General features: G+C 38.8%; 1 protein-coding gene across 2 annotated transcripts in view; it reads right to left on the reverse strand.

The window, feature by feature from the left end:
- Positions 1–979: 979 nt before the first annotated feature.
- The window catches only part of cyth3a (cytohesin 3a), a 77,555-nt gene continuing 62,788 nt past the window's right edge, over positions 980–15,746 (reverse strand). The window contains exons 6-13 of one of the 2 annotated variants that reach the window (XM_048609274.1): positions 13,591–13,671; positions 12,042–12,154; positions 11,663–11,811; positions 10,680–10,791; positions 6,194–6,270; positions 4,990–5,061; positions 4,091–4,245; positions 980–1,818 (exon numbers count right to left, since the gene is read on the reverse strand). In XM_048609274.1, coding sequence (XP_048465231.1) covers positions 1,746–1,818; positions 4,091–4,245; positions 4,990–5,061; positions 6,194–6,270; positions 10,680–10,791; positions 11,663–11,811; positions 12,042–12,154; positions 13,591–13,671 — 832 coding nt within the window. In that variant the 3' untranslated portion in view covers positions 980–1,745. The remainder of the gene's footprint in view (positions 1,819–4,090; positions 4,246–4,989; positions 5,062–6,193; positions 6,271–10,679; positions 10,792–11,662; positions 11,812–12,041; positions 12,155–13,590; positions 13,672–15,746) is intronic. The other variant, XM_048609273.1, reaches the window with a different exon arrangement.

Consider the following 15,746-nt stretch of genomic DNA (forward strand, 5'->3'; position numbering starts at 1 on the left):
ACGAGAAGTAGATGACTGATTTAAGGGCACTAAAGACTGGTTTTTTAAAAATTTATATATAGGGGTACAGGAACATTAAATTTGTCTATTACCAATTACTCTGCACCTTGTTTGAGAGGAATGGGTTAAAATATTACATTTCTGATTTATATTCAATTTTGTACGGCCAGTGTAACTTTTTACATTGATTCATTTAAAACTGCACCTATTTCAAGAGGTTAATAAATGTGTCTTTCCTCAAATAGTAATTCATTGTGTTCTGAAGTGCTTTACAATAAAAGACCTTGTGTAGATCAATAGGAAGTGCCGTGACTTGTGCAGATAATTACAGCATTCTTCCATTAACAACCAACCATAACCTGCATTGAGTAATCAAGTGAATATATAAGTAGCAATACAAAAGAATTTGATCCTCCTTGCAAATCTGGTTCCTCCTCCCTCTGAGACCCAAATGCAATCTGTTGTTCTCCATTTTATAAATTTTATTATGATAGTTGTTGAGAGTTCTGAATCCATTGCAAAGGTTTCCCATCTATCACTGGCTTATAATCCAAAAACCTATAATATACAATTCAATTATTTTCTTCCAAAATTACCATTCCTATGACATTAATTTTCCTGCACTTTGCGGGTATGTGGCTTGTATGTGAAATCCTGATCAGATGTCATGATTTCTCTTGCAGTTAACACCAGATAATTAAAATATCTGTGCAATATCTGTTTTAAAAAATGTACTGCTATATTTTATAAATGGTGTCATCTGTATGTTAAGTGTAAATAAATCTCTTTAGTTTTAGCCTGTATAAATCTGGTGGTTTTTCTGTTACTTTATGATTGATTTCCACTATGTAGTATGTACAAACAGTGGGTAGAATCCAACATTAAGTTGATCAACTGGAACCAACACAAATAGATTTGTCATAGTCTTTGTTGCTTCTCTACCACTTCCAAATCAGAGAACACTTTCTAGACGGATCCATTTTCCAATTATAATAGGTTTTATTTCTGCAGGCCATTGATAATCTTAAGTATTGTAATATTTTAGTATCAACAAAATGAAATCTGTACAATATTTACACATAACTTAAAGGCATTAGATTTTTTAACAATTAGACTAAGAAAATAAATATACAATTACCATGTTATACTGCAGATTATATATTATGATCATTCTTGGTGCGAACAGCCTGCACTTATGCTGAAAACAGCACTACTCCATGGCTTTCTGGTTGTAACAAGAATGATTAATGTTTTTCTATATAGTTTCACTCATTCTAGTAATATTTAAAGTATTTTACAGCTGTTTTTTCTCCTTTCAAATTAATGATTACAGTTTTGGAATATAAATTGATAAAAAATATGTTGATAAAAACAATTGTTCTTCCTTGTGTAGATGTAGCTAACTTGTTTATGCAAAAAAAGTCATCCAACCAACTGCACTCTGGCCTCAGGCCAGCTGGGTCAGACGTGCTGCGTCATATTTACCCCTAGAAACAGTTTCTGTGCAAAAATGTTTTTTTTTTAAATTGTAGTAACAGAGTTTCATACAGCTGCACCTTGCCTTGGTTGAATGTCTTGTCTTAACACTTTGCCTTGATTTTTTTTTTAGAAGAAGAATGCCCGATAAACCAATCCACCTTTTTGGAGTTCATGTAGCTTCCTTCATTTTGTTTTAAAAAGCTTCCAAAGACTGGTATGTGGTTCAGCACCAACAGGCACCTAGGGGCTGGTATGTCTGTGCAGGGTTACTTTTTATTGGCGATTCTCCTTTTCCTAGTGGCCAGCATGTCATAGAAGGGGTCCTTGCTGATACTGGCTCTATATTTAAAAAAAAAACAATTATCTGTTAGTCCATATCAGATTTTTTGTTTGAGAAGTTAAGCATCAAGATGCAGCCTGTCTGGCAACTTCCATGTTATCCCCAGTGTCTTGTGATGGGGAGAGGCCACTGTTCATTGTCTTCTGCAATGTGCCATTACAAGAAGGTATAAACTGGATGCAGTCACCTCATGCCTCAGTCTTTGGCTTCTGGGCTCTCTTAACCCCTCACAGTGGGGGATTCCTCCTGTCTTGCATTCCCTCACCCGAACCTGAGCGTGGGAAGTACAGGATTTGGATTATGATGTAATACATGAATTCTACGTAATATCATATTTGGAATTGTGCACACTCCCAAATTAGCACCCATGCATAGCTAGCTTATGCATAAGTTTATAGTGGGTGGCACGGTGGCTCAGTGGTTAGCACTGCTGCCTCAAAGCACCAGAGACCTGGGTTCAATTCCAAATTCCAGCCCCAGCTGACTGTCTGTGTGGAGTGTGCACATTCTCCATGTCTGTGTGAGTTTCCTTTCACAGTCCAAGGATGTGCAGATTAGGTGATTTGGCTGTGGGAATTGCAGGGTTACAGAGATGTGGTGGGGGTTTCTTCATAGTCAATGTGAACTTGTTGGATAGAATGGCCTGTTTCCACACTGTAGGGTTTCTATGGTGATACTGAATAATGGAGTACTGTTGCAAGATGGCTGAAGTAATCACAGAGTCATACTTTGACCATACATTGGTCACTGCAGAAAACTAGTTAAGGTACAGTACCAAAATGTTTACACCAACTTAGGGGCAAATTACTCACTCCAGGAGGTTCGTGTTTTAACAAAGATCTGTAGCTCGGGTTGCAGTTGGTTCTGGTCTGTCATGGTGGGCAATCTGGTTTCTGGTTTTGTACCGTGGTGATATGTAGAGGGGATCTATTTCGGCATGTTTATTAATTGCATGGGTGGTTGAAAACCAGGCCTCCAGGAATTCTCATGCTTGTCTGCACGAGAATTCCTGGAGGCCTGGTTTTCAACCACTGATGCAATTAACAAATATGCCAAAATAGACCCCATCTACCTACCACTACAGTACAAAACCAGAGCCCAGACCATATAAATTCAGAGCAGGACAGAACAACACTTCAATGGAGGCTACACAGCACTGACGATATCACCTAAAAGGGAGATGAAACGTTTGCATGAAAACCAGTCAACCTCGGAGTTGTTGGTTGGTTCGCCGAGCTAACATTTGTAGTGAAATAATACTGAATGCCCCACAAACCTAATTTCAGTGGTCTAGGAAACAATGAGACTGCTTCTTCATAAACAACACCCATTAAGAACAAGAACAACTGGCCCAAGTTCTACTCAAAAGCATGCACACCCTCAAAAGTTAACACAGGCAGACTAGTCTTTACTGGGTATTTGCTAGAGAAATCCAAAACACATACCTTTCTTTCTCCATACAGCTGTACTTTTCAGTTTAAAAAGGTCTGTTATTGTCCACATTAGTCAACTCACTAGCAAAGTATTTCTTTAATGTCTGCTCTCTGCTGTAATCTGATGTTGCTTCCTGAAGGAATTAATTCCCTACTCCCTGACAACCATTACAATTAAATGATCTTCAAATGGAACTAAGTCTAAAATCTCATGCCTAGATTCTTGGTCAATCCACACTAGACCACTGTCTTTATTATAATGTACCTGTTGAATTAACTATTTTTAAGCCACATGAAATTCACCAGACCTGAATAAGTCTGAGTTCAAATCTTGAAGTGCTGCTGTAGTGCAGTGGTAGTGGTCAAGCCAGTTCAAGTCCCACCAGCTCCAAAGCTGTGTAATAACCTCTTTGAACAGGCTACTTAAAAATGAAATAACTTAGTGCTCATAACTGATATTCAGCTGAGGTGTCTGTGGCATTTTCAGAACTGTTAATGGTAAAAGGTAGCAAAGTATTGAACTATCTATAAGATGGATGCTGTCCCAAGCAGAGCAGCCACAGGCTGCAGTCAATTCATTTTTGTAAATCTATCTGCAATTATATATGAGTGACGCGTAACCTTAAGGAATAATCTAGCAGTCATTTCCCTCCCATTGTGGCTCTTCTAGTGATTTCAAAAAATTAACCAATTTGCCCCTTTCATGTGATATACAGAAGACTAAAACACAACTCAGTACCAAGTCTGACATTCCTTTGTTGACAAGAAAATGTGTGATACTTGGCAGAGAGTTACATATGCTGAGGACAAAGAATATTCAATCCAAACTTATACATACTTGATTGATTTTATCCACTCATCTTTTTCCTCTGGTGTTGGTGCAGATATTCTATAAACCACATGGTTGCCTTCAACTACCCGACCATCAGCTTCAGTCTTGCAGGCTTTGATTACCTGACCTTTGTGGCTGGGATTGAAAAGTTCAAAGCAGTTCTGAGGAACAGAACAATCTAATGTTAAAACAGCAAGAAATTGACAGTAACAAAGAGACAATTGTAACTCAGCTGGTAGCACTTCTGTTGAATCTGCAGGTTAGGTCCTATCCTGCATTTGAACACACAAATCTAGGTTCAACATGCCAAAGCAGTAGAGTGTACTGCATTGTTGGAAGTGCCATCTTCCGGTTAAGACATTATACAGAGGTCCCCACCCATGTTCATCTCATGAATTGTGTAACATCGGTTAGATGTTCATTATCGGCAAATTCAACTTTGGCACTTTTCCTTCCCCTTTCTCAAAATTATTTCTTTTTAGTTACAGTTCTACAAGTACTAGTATTACTCTTTATCCAGGAAAGGAAGAATTAACAGGGTTTAAAATTGTGGAGGGAAACAGGCATGCATGGATTCTGGTCATGCTGTAACTAACTAAGCTTCAAGTTTGTTCTATACTATCCTTTGCCCAGTGAAGTATGCTTAAAACATTGGAAAAACTCTGCACTCATTAGTCTGGGTACAACAATGGATTTCAAGCATGAATTAATTGCTGTCTCAGGCACCTTACAATTCAATCTGGAGGATTAATATTTGAGATTAAAATTCATTCTCAAGTCTGGTGACTAAGTGAAGACTAACTAAAAACACATCCTGTAAAGTGGCACTTTTATGTTGTAGTTTCAAATTTGTCAAATACTTTGCACATAACCCAATATCATGTATTCAAAAGAAGCTTACTCACAGGTTTTCTTGGATCTTCAACTTCCCGAATGCTGAGATTCTCTAAAGGAATTATTCCTCTAGGTTCTTTATCCTGTGATAATAAATTCTTTTAAGGATTTCAAAATGCAACACCAGGGCTTTGGATTCTAATACACTTACTCAGCTCACTGCATAGCTATCTCCCCTTTATAAAAGCTTCACTTTCGCATGCAACTGACCCAACATATAATGTACTTATTAGCAGAGATAATGTGGTGCCATCACTGGCAAATGCATTTAATTAGTGACATATTTACACATCTGTATTTATTTTGGAAATTAGCTCTAGAAAATAAAACAGTACAGCTAAAATTAGAAACAAGTTCTATCAGTGTCCTATAAACCCATCACAAGCCCTTGAACTCATTGTATAGCTATGTTAAGAGCTGGATGAAGAAAGAGAGCAAAGATAATGAAGATACTGATGTATTCTCCACAAATCTTTGTCTGAATGTCATGGGGCAGGTTTGGGTGATAACAAATAGCTCTGTTTAAAGTTTTAGATTCTGCAAGGGTTCTGGAAAATGGCAAATGCAACACCAGAATTCAAAAAGCCAAAGGACGAAATGAGGAAACTGTCATAGAGAAAGTATTCGAATCCAGAGGCTATGGAAGGATACATAGAGATCACAGATAGAAGGTGAGGATGCAGAGGATAGGCAAATAAATACTGACAGGTTAATTCAGTGGGCAAAAAATTGCCAGATGGAGTAGAAGGTGGGTAAATGTGAACTATCTATTTTGCAGAAAGAATAGAAAAGTAGTATACTATTTAAAAGGAGAGAGACTGCAGCAATCTGGATATCCAAGCACGTCCATTGCAAAGTGAGTGTGCAGGTACAACAAGAGAGAGATGAGGCTCATTATGGAGAATTCTCTTCCACAGAAGGCAGGGTCTTTACATTTAACCAAGGCTGTGTTAAGAGTTTTGAAAGGGAGTTGAGGTTTATACAGTGCAAACAGGCAAGTGGAGTTGAGACCATGACCAGATCAGCCTGTGATTTTAGTGAATGGCACAGCAGGCTTGAAGGACCATATAGCCCATTCCTGCTCCCAAGTCCTAAGTTTTTACGATGATGCAAATTTAAACCAATTAAATTTCTTGCACTTGAAATATTTCATCAGTCAATTTTAAATAGTCTATTTGTGTAAATAATGTAATATTCCACAAACTCAAAACTTACTGTTGTGTATTCAAAGTAATAGAGGCAATTGTCTGTAAGAATGAACCATCGACGTTTCCAAGTTTTTACTCTTCCTCCTGATGTAAATTAAGTTTTAGAAACATTAGCTATAAAACACGCATCCTTTAAAACAAACACATTTTTAAAAAATCTTAGGTGACTAATGCAGTACATCCATACTCTTTTTTTCCTTTCCTACCACACAATGACAATTAATAAGCCTGTTAAAATATTCTTGCTATAAATCCCATCTGTCTAAGTCCACAAGTGATCCCCTGTGGCATTATATATATTTTCCTCTCCACATTCAAGAGACACGTAAATGTTATTTTTGAAAAACATGGTAAACTTGCAGAGAGGGGCCCCATTTCCCCACAAGAAGACCTGATTTCTTATTCATGCGCTGTGCTCTCAGTAAAGAATGTTTATACCAGCTGGAACTAATTCAATATCCAGGATGTTTTGGCACATACAATTACTGAGAGATCTTCACTCAACCCTCTTAAAAAATCTTTTTCTGTGCAAGAGGGGAGAGGGAAGGAAGAAAAAAAGTCTTTCCTTTACTAACATCTGTAGCCATTTTAAAACCAGACTTCTGATCAGAATCTGGGTGTGTTACGAAGAAACAAAAACAAGCCTGTGAACAATGAGCTGCAGCTAACAAAATTGTTACCACATTAACTCAGCATATGTAAAATTAGTAGATTGCAATCTAGAAACTTAACTCTGCCTTATATTTCAACCCATATTCTTTTCTCAGGACAGTATTTGTAACTTTGTGTCCCGGCTGAGATCGGACTGCAACTGCTTTGTAGGAGTTGAGGGTTACTCAGCCATGGACAGGCAGGCTACCTCAAAAACCACAGCAATGTACAAATTTGACTTCAGAATTTGAAGCACCTCTGCCAGCTTTCAAACTTCCAGTTAGTCCTACTCCAGTGTTCTTTCTCTGTAGTCCTACAAAACATTCCTTTATCCAATTTCCCTTTTATTGAATTTGATCCCAAAACCCTTTTAGACAGCACATTCTAAATGATAACATGCAGCATAAAAATTGTTCTAATCCCATTGATGTTTATTTGCCAATACAATTATACATATGCTGATCTCTGACCCTTCTTCCAGTTGAAAGAATTCCTCCTTGTTTACTAGCAAAGCCATCCATAACTTTGAACCCCACTATTAAAGCTTCAATGGTCTTCAATAAGAGAAGGAGTCCCAGTTTCTTCATTTTTCCTAAATAACAAAATTCAATTTTACTGGTACAATTCCAGCAACTTGCCCCCGCAACCTCACCAAAATCTTAATGGAAACAGGACAAAATACTCTCAATCAGAGATTTAACCAGTTAATTATAAAGATTTAGTCTTGTTCTTTAAGGTATAAGTAGAAGGGATAACATATGATTTTAAAGCTAGGAGGTTCTCAGCTCTCATTATTCAAACATTAGTTGACAACTTAAGTCCAGCCTGAAATAAACTGCAGTAATTGCCATTGAAGTTTCAGAAAGCTGCTTGCACTTTGTGCATCATGAAACCATAAACTGTTTGCAGATCTGCAAACTTACAGTTAACCACGAGGAACCCAGTATCAATGTGTAATATTCAATCATTTTCAGTTATCTTCAAACACCTTATTTGAAAGTTTTAAGTAGGATGACAGACCATTCTCTAAAGCCATTGTTTAGAATTTTTATCATTGTAATCAAATTCTATGAAGGAGCATCCTTCAATATAAGTTAAAAGGGCAAGGCTTGAATTAGCTCCAGTCAAACAGAAAACAGCCAGTCAAAATGCTAATATTTAATTAAGAACATTACCAGTCCAGGACAAGTTAACATTGTCTGTCAACAGCTACGATGTGCAAAAACTGCCCAAAGTGTAATATGAAGTGCCTGTTGCGAACTAACAGTCTCTTGTATAGAGGAAAAGGAAATGCTCATCTTCTCAGTATGACTTTTTGATTATGGGACCAGAGAGAAATTAGATACAGATTAGTTTGAATAATAAAATGTTTGTGTCATCTAATATTTCAGTGTTGGTGCTGGCATCACAGTTGAGAAGAAGACCGTTATCAATCAATAGGCCAGCAATCCTACAGTGTTATTGTAGGTATAAAGCAGCAAGGGGATCAGGTGTCAGTGAAATTGCAACTACACAGTGAAGTATTATCGCAGGAGGCACTTCACAACAACAACTTTAAAAGAAAAGGAAAATACAAAAAAGGAGGAAAAACAGAAGTTTAAGTAATGCAAACGAGTCAAGAGGACCTGGAAGCTCCTCTGGTACGTACCTCCTAATGTAGAATAAGCAGAGACAGCCAGTCATAGAACAGAAAGGTGACAGGTCATAGGCCATAAGGAAAACAAGAAGGCACATTTAAGCGAATTTTATAAAAAAAAACTACAGCAAACAAACACACAAATTAATAGAAAAATCACAAATAATGCAAGAAAAAGAGAGACACGTACAAATCATAACTCTGAAGGTGCCACTAGCTTTGTATGTGAAAAGTTGAAGCAGTCAACAAATGTAACAATCATGCAACTCACTTCAGTTTTGTGAAAAAAAATAAAAGCACCAAGTCAAATGGTTTATCTTTGTAAATAAGTTTCCAACACCACTATCCAATAATGGAACTGTAAATCATTGTAGAAAGAATATTAAAATACAACATACAATCGTCTTCTCGTATAAGACAGAAAAACAACCACAGCAGATTTCCAGACAAAATTCAGGTTACAATAGTTCTTTCTCATGCATTCTGTATCCTGAATAAACTGCTGGATTAAGCAATGGTTAATGGCCTAAGTGTTTTTCTTTAGGACACTGGGTGCTGTCAACACATGTAGTGTTCACATCTGAACTGTACGTACCAGCAAACAGACAGACAATCCTAGCTTCACTTTTTTTTAAACATAAGGTCACACAGTATGATGTAACAGAAGAGACATCAGGGATGAATAAACATTGCAAGAGCAATTTAATAGCACCCCCTGAACCTGTGGCATTACCATTTAGGAGGGCAGCAGACACATAGGAATTCTTTCAAGTTCAATCTCCTAAGGACCCACACCATCCTGATTTGGAAGTTTATCACTTGTACTGTCACCTCTTCCTTAACAGTATCTATGCCAACAGATTACAGTAGTTCAAGATGGCAGCTTGCCACAAGGGCAATTAGGAATGGCAACAGTGAAATAAAAAAGGTAGATGTAAACTAGGCAGGCAATTCACTACTACACTTTTCATGCTACTGAAAATTTCACCAACTCATCCCCATTTGGACGTGATGACTGTTGCAAATGATATGACACCCACCACAGTACTGTTGGATAGGCACTTACAGGATTTTGACCCACATATGAAGAAGCCACAGTGATGGACTTCCAGTCGAATGAAAGCAGCAAAAGCAAGATAATGAAACCCTTTGAAATGTTCTCTCAGCACTTCCCACGCAAGGTTGACCTGACCCCATATAATACCAACACTATTGCAAAGGACCACCTTATTTGAAAGTTTTAAGTAGGATGACAGGGCATTCTCTAAAGCCATTGTTTAGAATTTTTATCATTGCTATCAAATTCTATAAAGGAGCATCCTTCAATAGGAGCTAACAGGGCAAGGCTTGAATTAGCTCCAGTCAAACAGAAAACAGCCAAAATGCTAATATTTAATTTACAACATTACCAGAGTTTAAATTCTCTTCCTTCTATTCCACACAAGTGCAGGGACCTCTAGAATGCCTTATCCCAGCAGCACAGCTAAAGCCCCAAGACTTAAACAGGTGGGAACACTCTGAATTTGAACATCATGGCAGAAGGGTTTCCACTTGGCTGTGTACAAGTGCCTGACAGTCCTTCCAGGGAAATCAACAGATAAAAACCACAAGCCAACAGAATTGGGAGAACCCTGCCCCGTCAGTGAAAGACACTTTATTACACTCCAACAAAGTAATAGAGAAAAAGTAAAACTTGCATCTGAACAGTGTTTTTCAGAACCTCAAGGTTTTCAAAGAGCTTTACTGCCAATGCAATCCAGCTCTCTGCCATAAGTTAAGAAACACAGTACTCTTACTGTGGACAAGCTCCAACAAACAGCAGGAGTGACCAGATCATAAGTTTCAGGTTAGCTACTTGAGGATTGAGTTTTGATCTGTGATATTAGAAAGAAACCTCGCCCCTTTTAAAAATCATGCTGCACTTTTTGAAAATTTACCCAAAGGAACAGACAGGGCCTCGTTTAATATTGTATCCAAAGAATGACACCTCCATCAGTGCAGCACCTTCTGAGTACTACACTGAACTGTGTGTTTAAATTGCGTTCAAGTCTTACTTCAACCTTCTGACTCAGAGGTGAACATGACTTCCGGCTCATTTGTGCAACCAATCCAATGACAGACACCCAACCAAAGCTGAAATAAGGTTTAGGTAACAAACCTCAAATTTTCTGCAATACTGTATTAGAATACGATTAGCCAAACTAACCTAATTTTAATAGCCAGCCTTCTCGATCAGGGTTAAAAAACGTGTGGGTCAAATCATTCCCGTCATCTTCAGGGATTTTGAAAGGTTCATTCTTAATACTATCATACAAGTTCTGCAGAAGGATGGGAAAAAGAGACATTAACATGAATCAAATGCACAATGCATCAATTATAAAGAATATTTACAGCACAGAAATAGGCCATTTGGTTCAAATGGTTCATACCAGTGTTCCATCCACCCTCTTCCAACCCTCCCCATCAGCACAACTTTCTATACCTTTCTCCCTCATGCATTTATCCAACTTTCCCTTAAATCCAACCATGCTATTTGCCTTAAATATTCCTTGTAAGTAGCAAGTTCCACATTCTAACCAATCATCTCTCACGATAAGGGAAGTTTCTCCTGAATTTCTTATTGGATTTATTAGTGACTACCTTATATTTATGGTCCCTAGATTTCAATTTCCTCTTAAGTTGTAGCATCTATAGACTAGTCTGTCAAACTCCTTCATAATTTTAGAAGACCTTTGCAAGTTACCCTCTAGTATCCTGTTTTCCAGAAAAAAGGCCTAGTATAAGTTCTCAGTTCTGGAATGCTTATAAACCTTTTTTAGATCTTTTCTCGCTTCATTTACTGGCAAAATACTTAAATCAGAGCTCACTTTTTCACAACACATTACTTTTGAAGAACAGGAAATACAGTTGCAAGAGCTAAAAATGACAGGTCATTTGTTGCTGTCCTGCTTTTCCTCAGAGTGGCACAACAGGATCTTCTTACCTTATGAAAGAAAGCATGGCCACTAACACCTGAAAAACAGCATCTCCGACAGCAGTGTATTGTTGGAGTGTCAGCCTAGATTAAATGCTGAAGTCTGACAGTAGGTCTTTAGCCCACCTCTTTCTGACTCTTGAGACTGAAGTGCTATCCTTCTCATTACTGGTGGGGAGTGTGCAGGCATGAAAGGGTTTTGTCTAAGCACTCACCCTGAGCAACTCCTCTGGGAGGTCTCCTCCTTCATTGATGCCCCGATTCATGGATATAAATCTTTCCACTGCAGGTTTGTCCCTCACATTAGGGTTGTGCAAACTTGTGTTCAGCATAATTATAGCAAATGAAAGCACATAACAAGTGTCTGTGGGGAGAAAGAAAAGTTAAGTCAGCACACGCTCCATATTTGTGCCTTCAGCTACCATGGTTTTAATTTAAAGGTTACCCTTCAGCATCTTCCCCTAAAAACAACTCATGGCTTTCCATAGCTCACAGGGAGAAAGTAAAACAAAGACAAGTTCCAGAAGATATTAAAGAAAAAACGAAGCAAGAAATTACTTGTTACTTGCTACTTATAGATTTGATGCAACCAACCTGTTGACTGGAAGACTCCAGGATTGCACTGACAATATCGGGAGGCAAATGCTTCCATCATTCGATCTATTTTCTGTGCCTCACCTGGCAACCTGAAGCTCCATAGAAACTGCCTATCAGATAAAAACAAATGGACAGCTGTAAGTGCCTGGATCCATAAGCTTTCAAGCTCTGAGTGAAGAGGTGCCAAGTACTTATTGATTACAACGAGCACTACAAATTGTTCCATCACTTGCTACTTAAACAGCTTGAAGCAACTATTGACCAGAACATTACTGCACATCCTATCAAGTTTCCATAGTTAAAAACTCAATATACTGGCATAAAGTGTACAAATCTATCCTCCTACACACGTACACACACAAACTCAATGTTCTGTGAATACAATTTATGTAACTATTGGTGCTTCAGGACAGAACATGAAACACATTATTCCAAATTCCCAACATTTTGCTGATGTGGAATAAAAATTATCACTTGAAGGACAGCTTCCATTACAGTGCCACACTCAGAATGCATCCTGTTTAATTCATTAAGAAAAATGGGGCAGCACGGTGGCTCAGTGGTTAGCGCTGCTGCCTCACAGCACCAGGGACCTGGATTCAATTCCACCCTTTGGCAACTGTCTGTATGGAGTTTGCACATTCTCTGCGTGTCTGTGTGGGTTTCCTCTGGGTACTCCGGCTTCCTCCCACAGTCCAAAGATGTGCAGGTTAGGTGGACTGGCCATGCTAAATTGCCTGTAGTGTTCAGGGATGTGTAGGTTAGGTGGGTTATAGGGGGATGAGTCTGGGTGAGATGCTCCAAGGGTCGGTGTGCACTTGTTGGGCCGAAGTGCCTGTTTCCACACTGTAGGGATTCTATGATTCTATGATTGTATGATAAAAAGCAAAACAATGATAATCTCAAACAATCACAAGAGCAGTAGCCCTAAGCACAGTGGCCTTTATCACCTCAGGTTGCTCCAAAATACTACAGGCAATGAAGTACTTTTTGAAGTGTAATCATTGGTGTTTTTTAAGAAATACAATCACCAATTACACACAGCAAGCTCCCACAAAGAGCAATTACATAATAACCAGCACAACTAAAAACGTTATCTGGCTGAGAATTAAACATCGGCAGAATACTAAGAAGTGATCTCCAGCTCATTTTGGGCATTGTCCTGGGTCTGTGGGTCCATCTGAGAGAGCAGATGGAGCCTTGGTTTAACATCTGATCCAATACTATAGGACTCCCTCAATACTGCACCAGAACTGTCAGTCTGGATTATGTGTCCAGGTCTTTGCAGTGTGGCTTGAACACACAACCTTCCAATTCAGGGGGCTGAAGTGCTATCCACTAAGCCAAGTTCACCTAATGGCAATTCAGTTTGCATCCTTCATCACCTTCTCATTCAAGTACTCAAACAGAAAAATGTACATAGCAAATTATAAAAGGAAAAGGCACTGTATTTGAGAGTATGTAAGTGCAATATGGATGACCATGCACTGGATTTTAATGAATTCTAAACTTGTAGATCACCTTTTTTGGAAAAGGAAACACATACCTCAGAGCCTGGACTAAATGAAGGTCAGCAAACTCATGAAGTTCAACAAACGCTTGAAGAACCTTGAGGTTAAATTCATCTCTGCAATGAGGAAAGAAAATACACAAAGAATTAAATATTTGTGCAATAAATCCTTAACAATTTTGACCAATAGTGCTGGTTTTAAATTTTCCATTTCGTAGTCTCAGTCCATTTAGCTCTTTCCCTATAGATGTGAAAATTCTCTTTTTGTGAATGTTTATCCTTTCCGCTAGAAAGCTGAGGAATTGAGACTGATCCTACTTCCAGGACATGCTAGATCACACTGGGTGTGTTAATAAAAATACTTCTTCTCCCTATTAGTTCTTAACCAATTTCCTTAAGATGGGGTGCTCTGGATACCGACCCCTCCCACCTGTGGAAAAACTTATCCAATTTATCTTATCAAAGTCACTCAAAGCTTTAAACACCTCTAGAATTCCCTTTGAAAAAAAAGTATGAAACAAATAGTATACACCAAATCCTTGTTATCTGTGGGGGATAAGGGCATAGATCATGCACGAATAACACAAAAATCCAGATAGTGCTATAATCGAAATCCCACATCCATGACAAAGAATCGCACAATCCATTGGGACCAGTCAGTTGTTGGGGGGAATCAGGTCTGGGACCAACCTTGCGACTATCCTGATCACGGATAATGAATCTGTGTATAACAAAGTGGAAGTGTAATGGTGCTTCTGTATTAAATATTCCTTCCTGATCACTATTAACACAAACATCTGCATACCCTTTGGGACATTATATAAACAATGTAAAAAACAAAAACGCGTTGACAGGTTTGCTTTTGCCAAAGGGTCTGAACAAAAGAATGCTACTTTTCTTCCACAGGTTTTTGGCACTTGGTAGTACAGTACTTGAGTTTTGCTAACAAGGAGGCACATTGTTGAAGCTTTTCTTCATCTTATACTCATTAGAACAGATCTGCAAGAACACAAACTCAAAGGGATCAACAATCTATGTTATATGACATGAAAATGCCAATTGCCAACCAGATTTGGTATTCTTGCAATTCTGTTCTGAAGAGTGCAGGAGAAAATGCTTCTACAGCATATCTCTTTTTCCATACACCTTAAATCGACTGAACTAAGTTTTCTTAATAGATTGTTGTATAACATAATGGAGGAGAATAGAGCAAGACTGCTTGACAGGAACTGGGCGGCAAGGTGGCTCAGCGGTTAGCACTGCTGCCTCACAGCGCCAAGGACCCGGGTTTGATTCCACATTTGAGCAACTGCGTGGAGTTCCTCCCTGTGTCTGTGTGGGTTTCCTCCGGATGCTCCAGTTTCCAAAGATCTGCAGGTTAGGTGGTTTCGTGGTGCTAGATTGCCCATAGTGTCCAGGGATGTGCAGTCTAGGTGGATTAGCCATAGGCAATGCAGGGTTACAGGGATAGGGTAGGGAGGTGGGTCTGTGTAGGATGCTCTTCGGAGGGATGGGATGGACTCGATGGGCTGAATGGCCTGCTTCCACACTGGAGGGATTCTATGATTTTAAGTTAATGGAAGCAGGAAGCAATTGCAGATTGTCTTAAACTCCCAGGATTTGCTATCCCAGCAGTGACTGATTTCAAAGAATCATACAATGGGTGCAGTACCCAAAGAAGCCATTCTTCCAGTTCTATCTATGCTGGTTTATAGAAAGAGCAACTCATCTAATTTCCTCCCCATAGCCTGAAAGAAATCTCTTCAGATAATTATCCAGTTCACATTTGAAAGCCTCAATTGAATCTGCCTCCTGCATACCGCCAGGCAATGCATTCCAGCCAGTCACACTTCAAGACTTTTGCCCAGCAGTGGTGGACTGGGGATATACAAATATCCCCACTGGCTCATTAAGCCCCTTTACGGAAGGAAGCCTGAGGTAACCTGACTCAATGATAGCACCATTCAGTGAGCTCAACCATCTTGACAGAGATGAAGGATGATAACTGGCCTGTTCAGTGAGACTCAATAATATCTAATATGGTGCATATCCTAAATAAAAACCAAAAGAACTGTGGATGCTGTAAATCAGGAACAAAAACAAAGTTGCTGGAAAAGCTCAGCAGATCTGGCAGCATCTGTGAAGGAAAAAACAGAGTTAACGTTTCGGGTCCGGTGACCCTTCCTCAGTTA

The sequence above is a fragment of the Rhincodon typus genome, chromosome 21 (assembly GCF_021869965.1).
Source record: "Rhincodon typus isolate 14 chromosome 21, sRhiTyp1.1, whole genome shotgun sequence".
In the NCBI taxonomy this organism is placed as follows: domain Eukaryota; kingdom Metazoa; phylum Chordata; class Chondrichthyes; order Orectolobiformes; family Rhincodontidae; genus Rhincodon; species Rhincodon typus.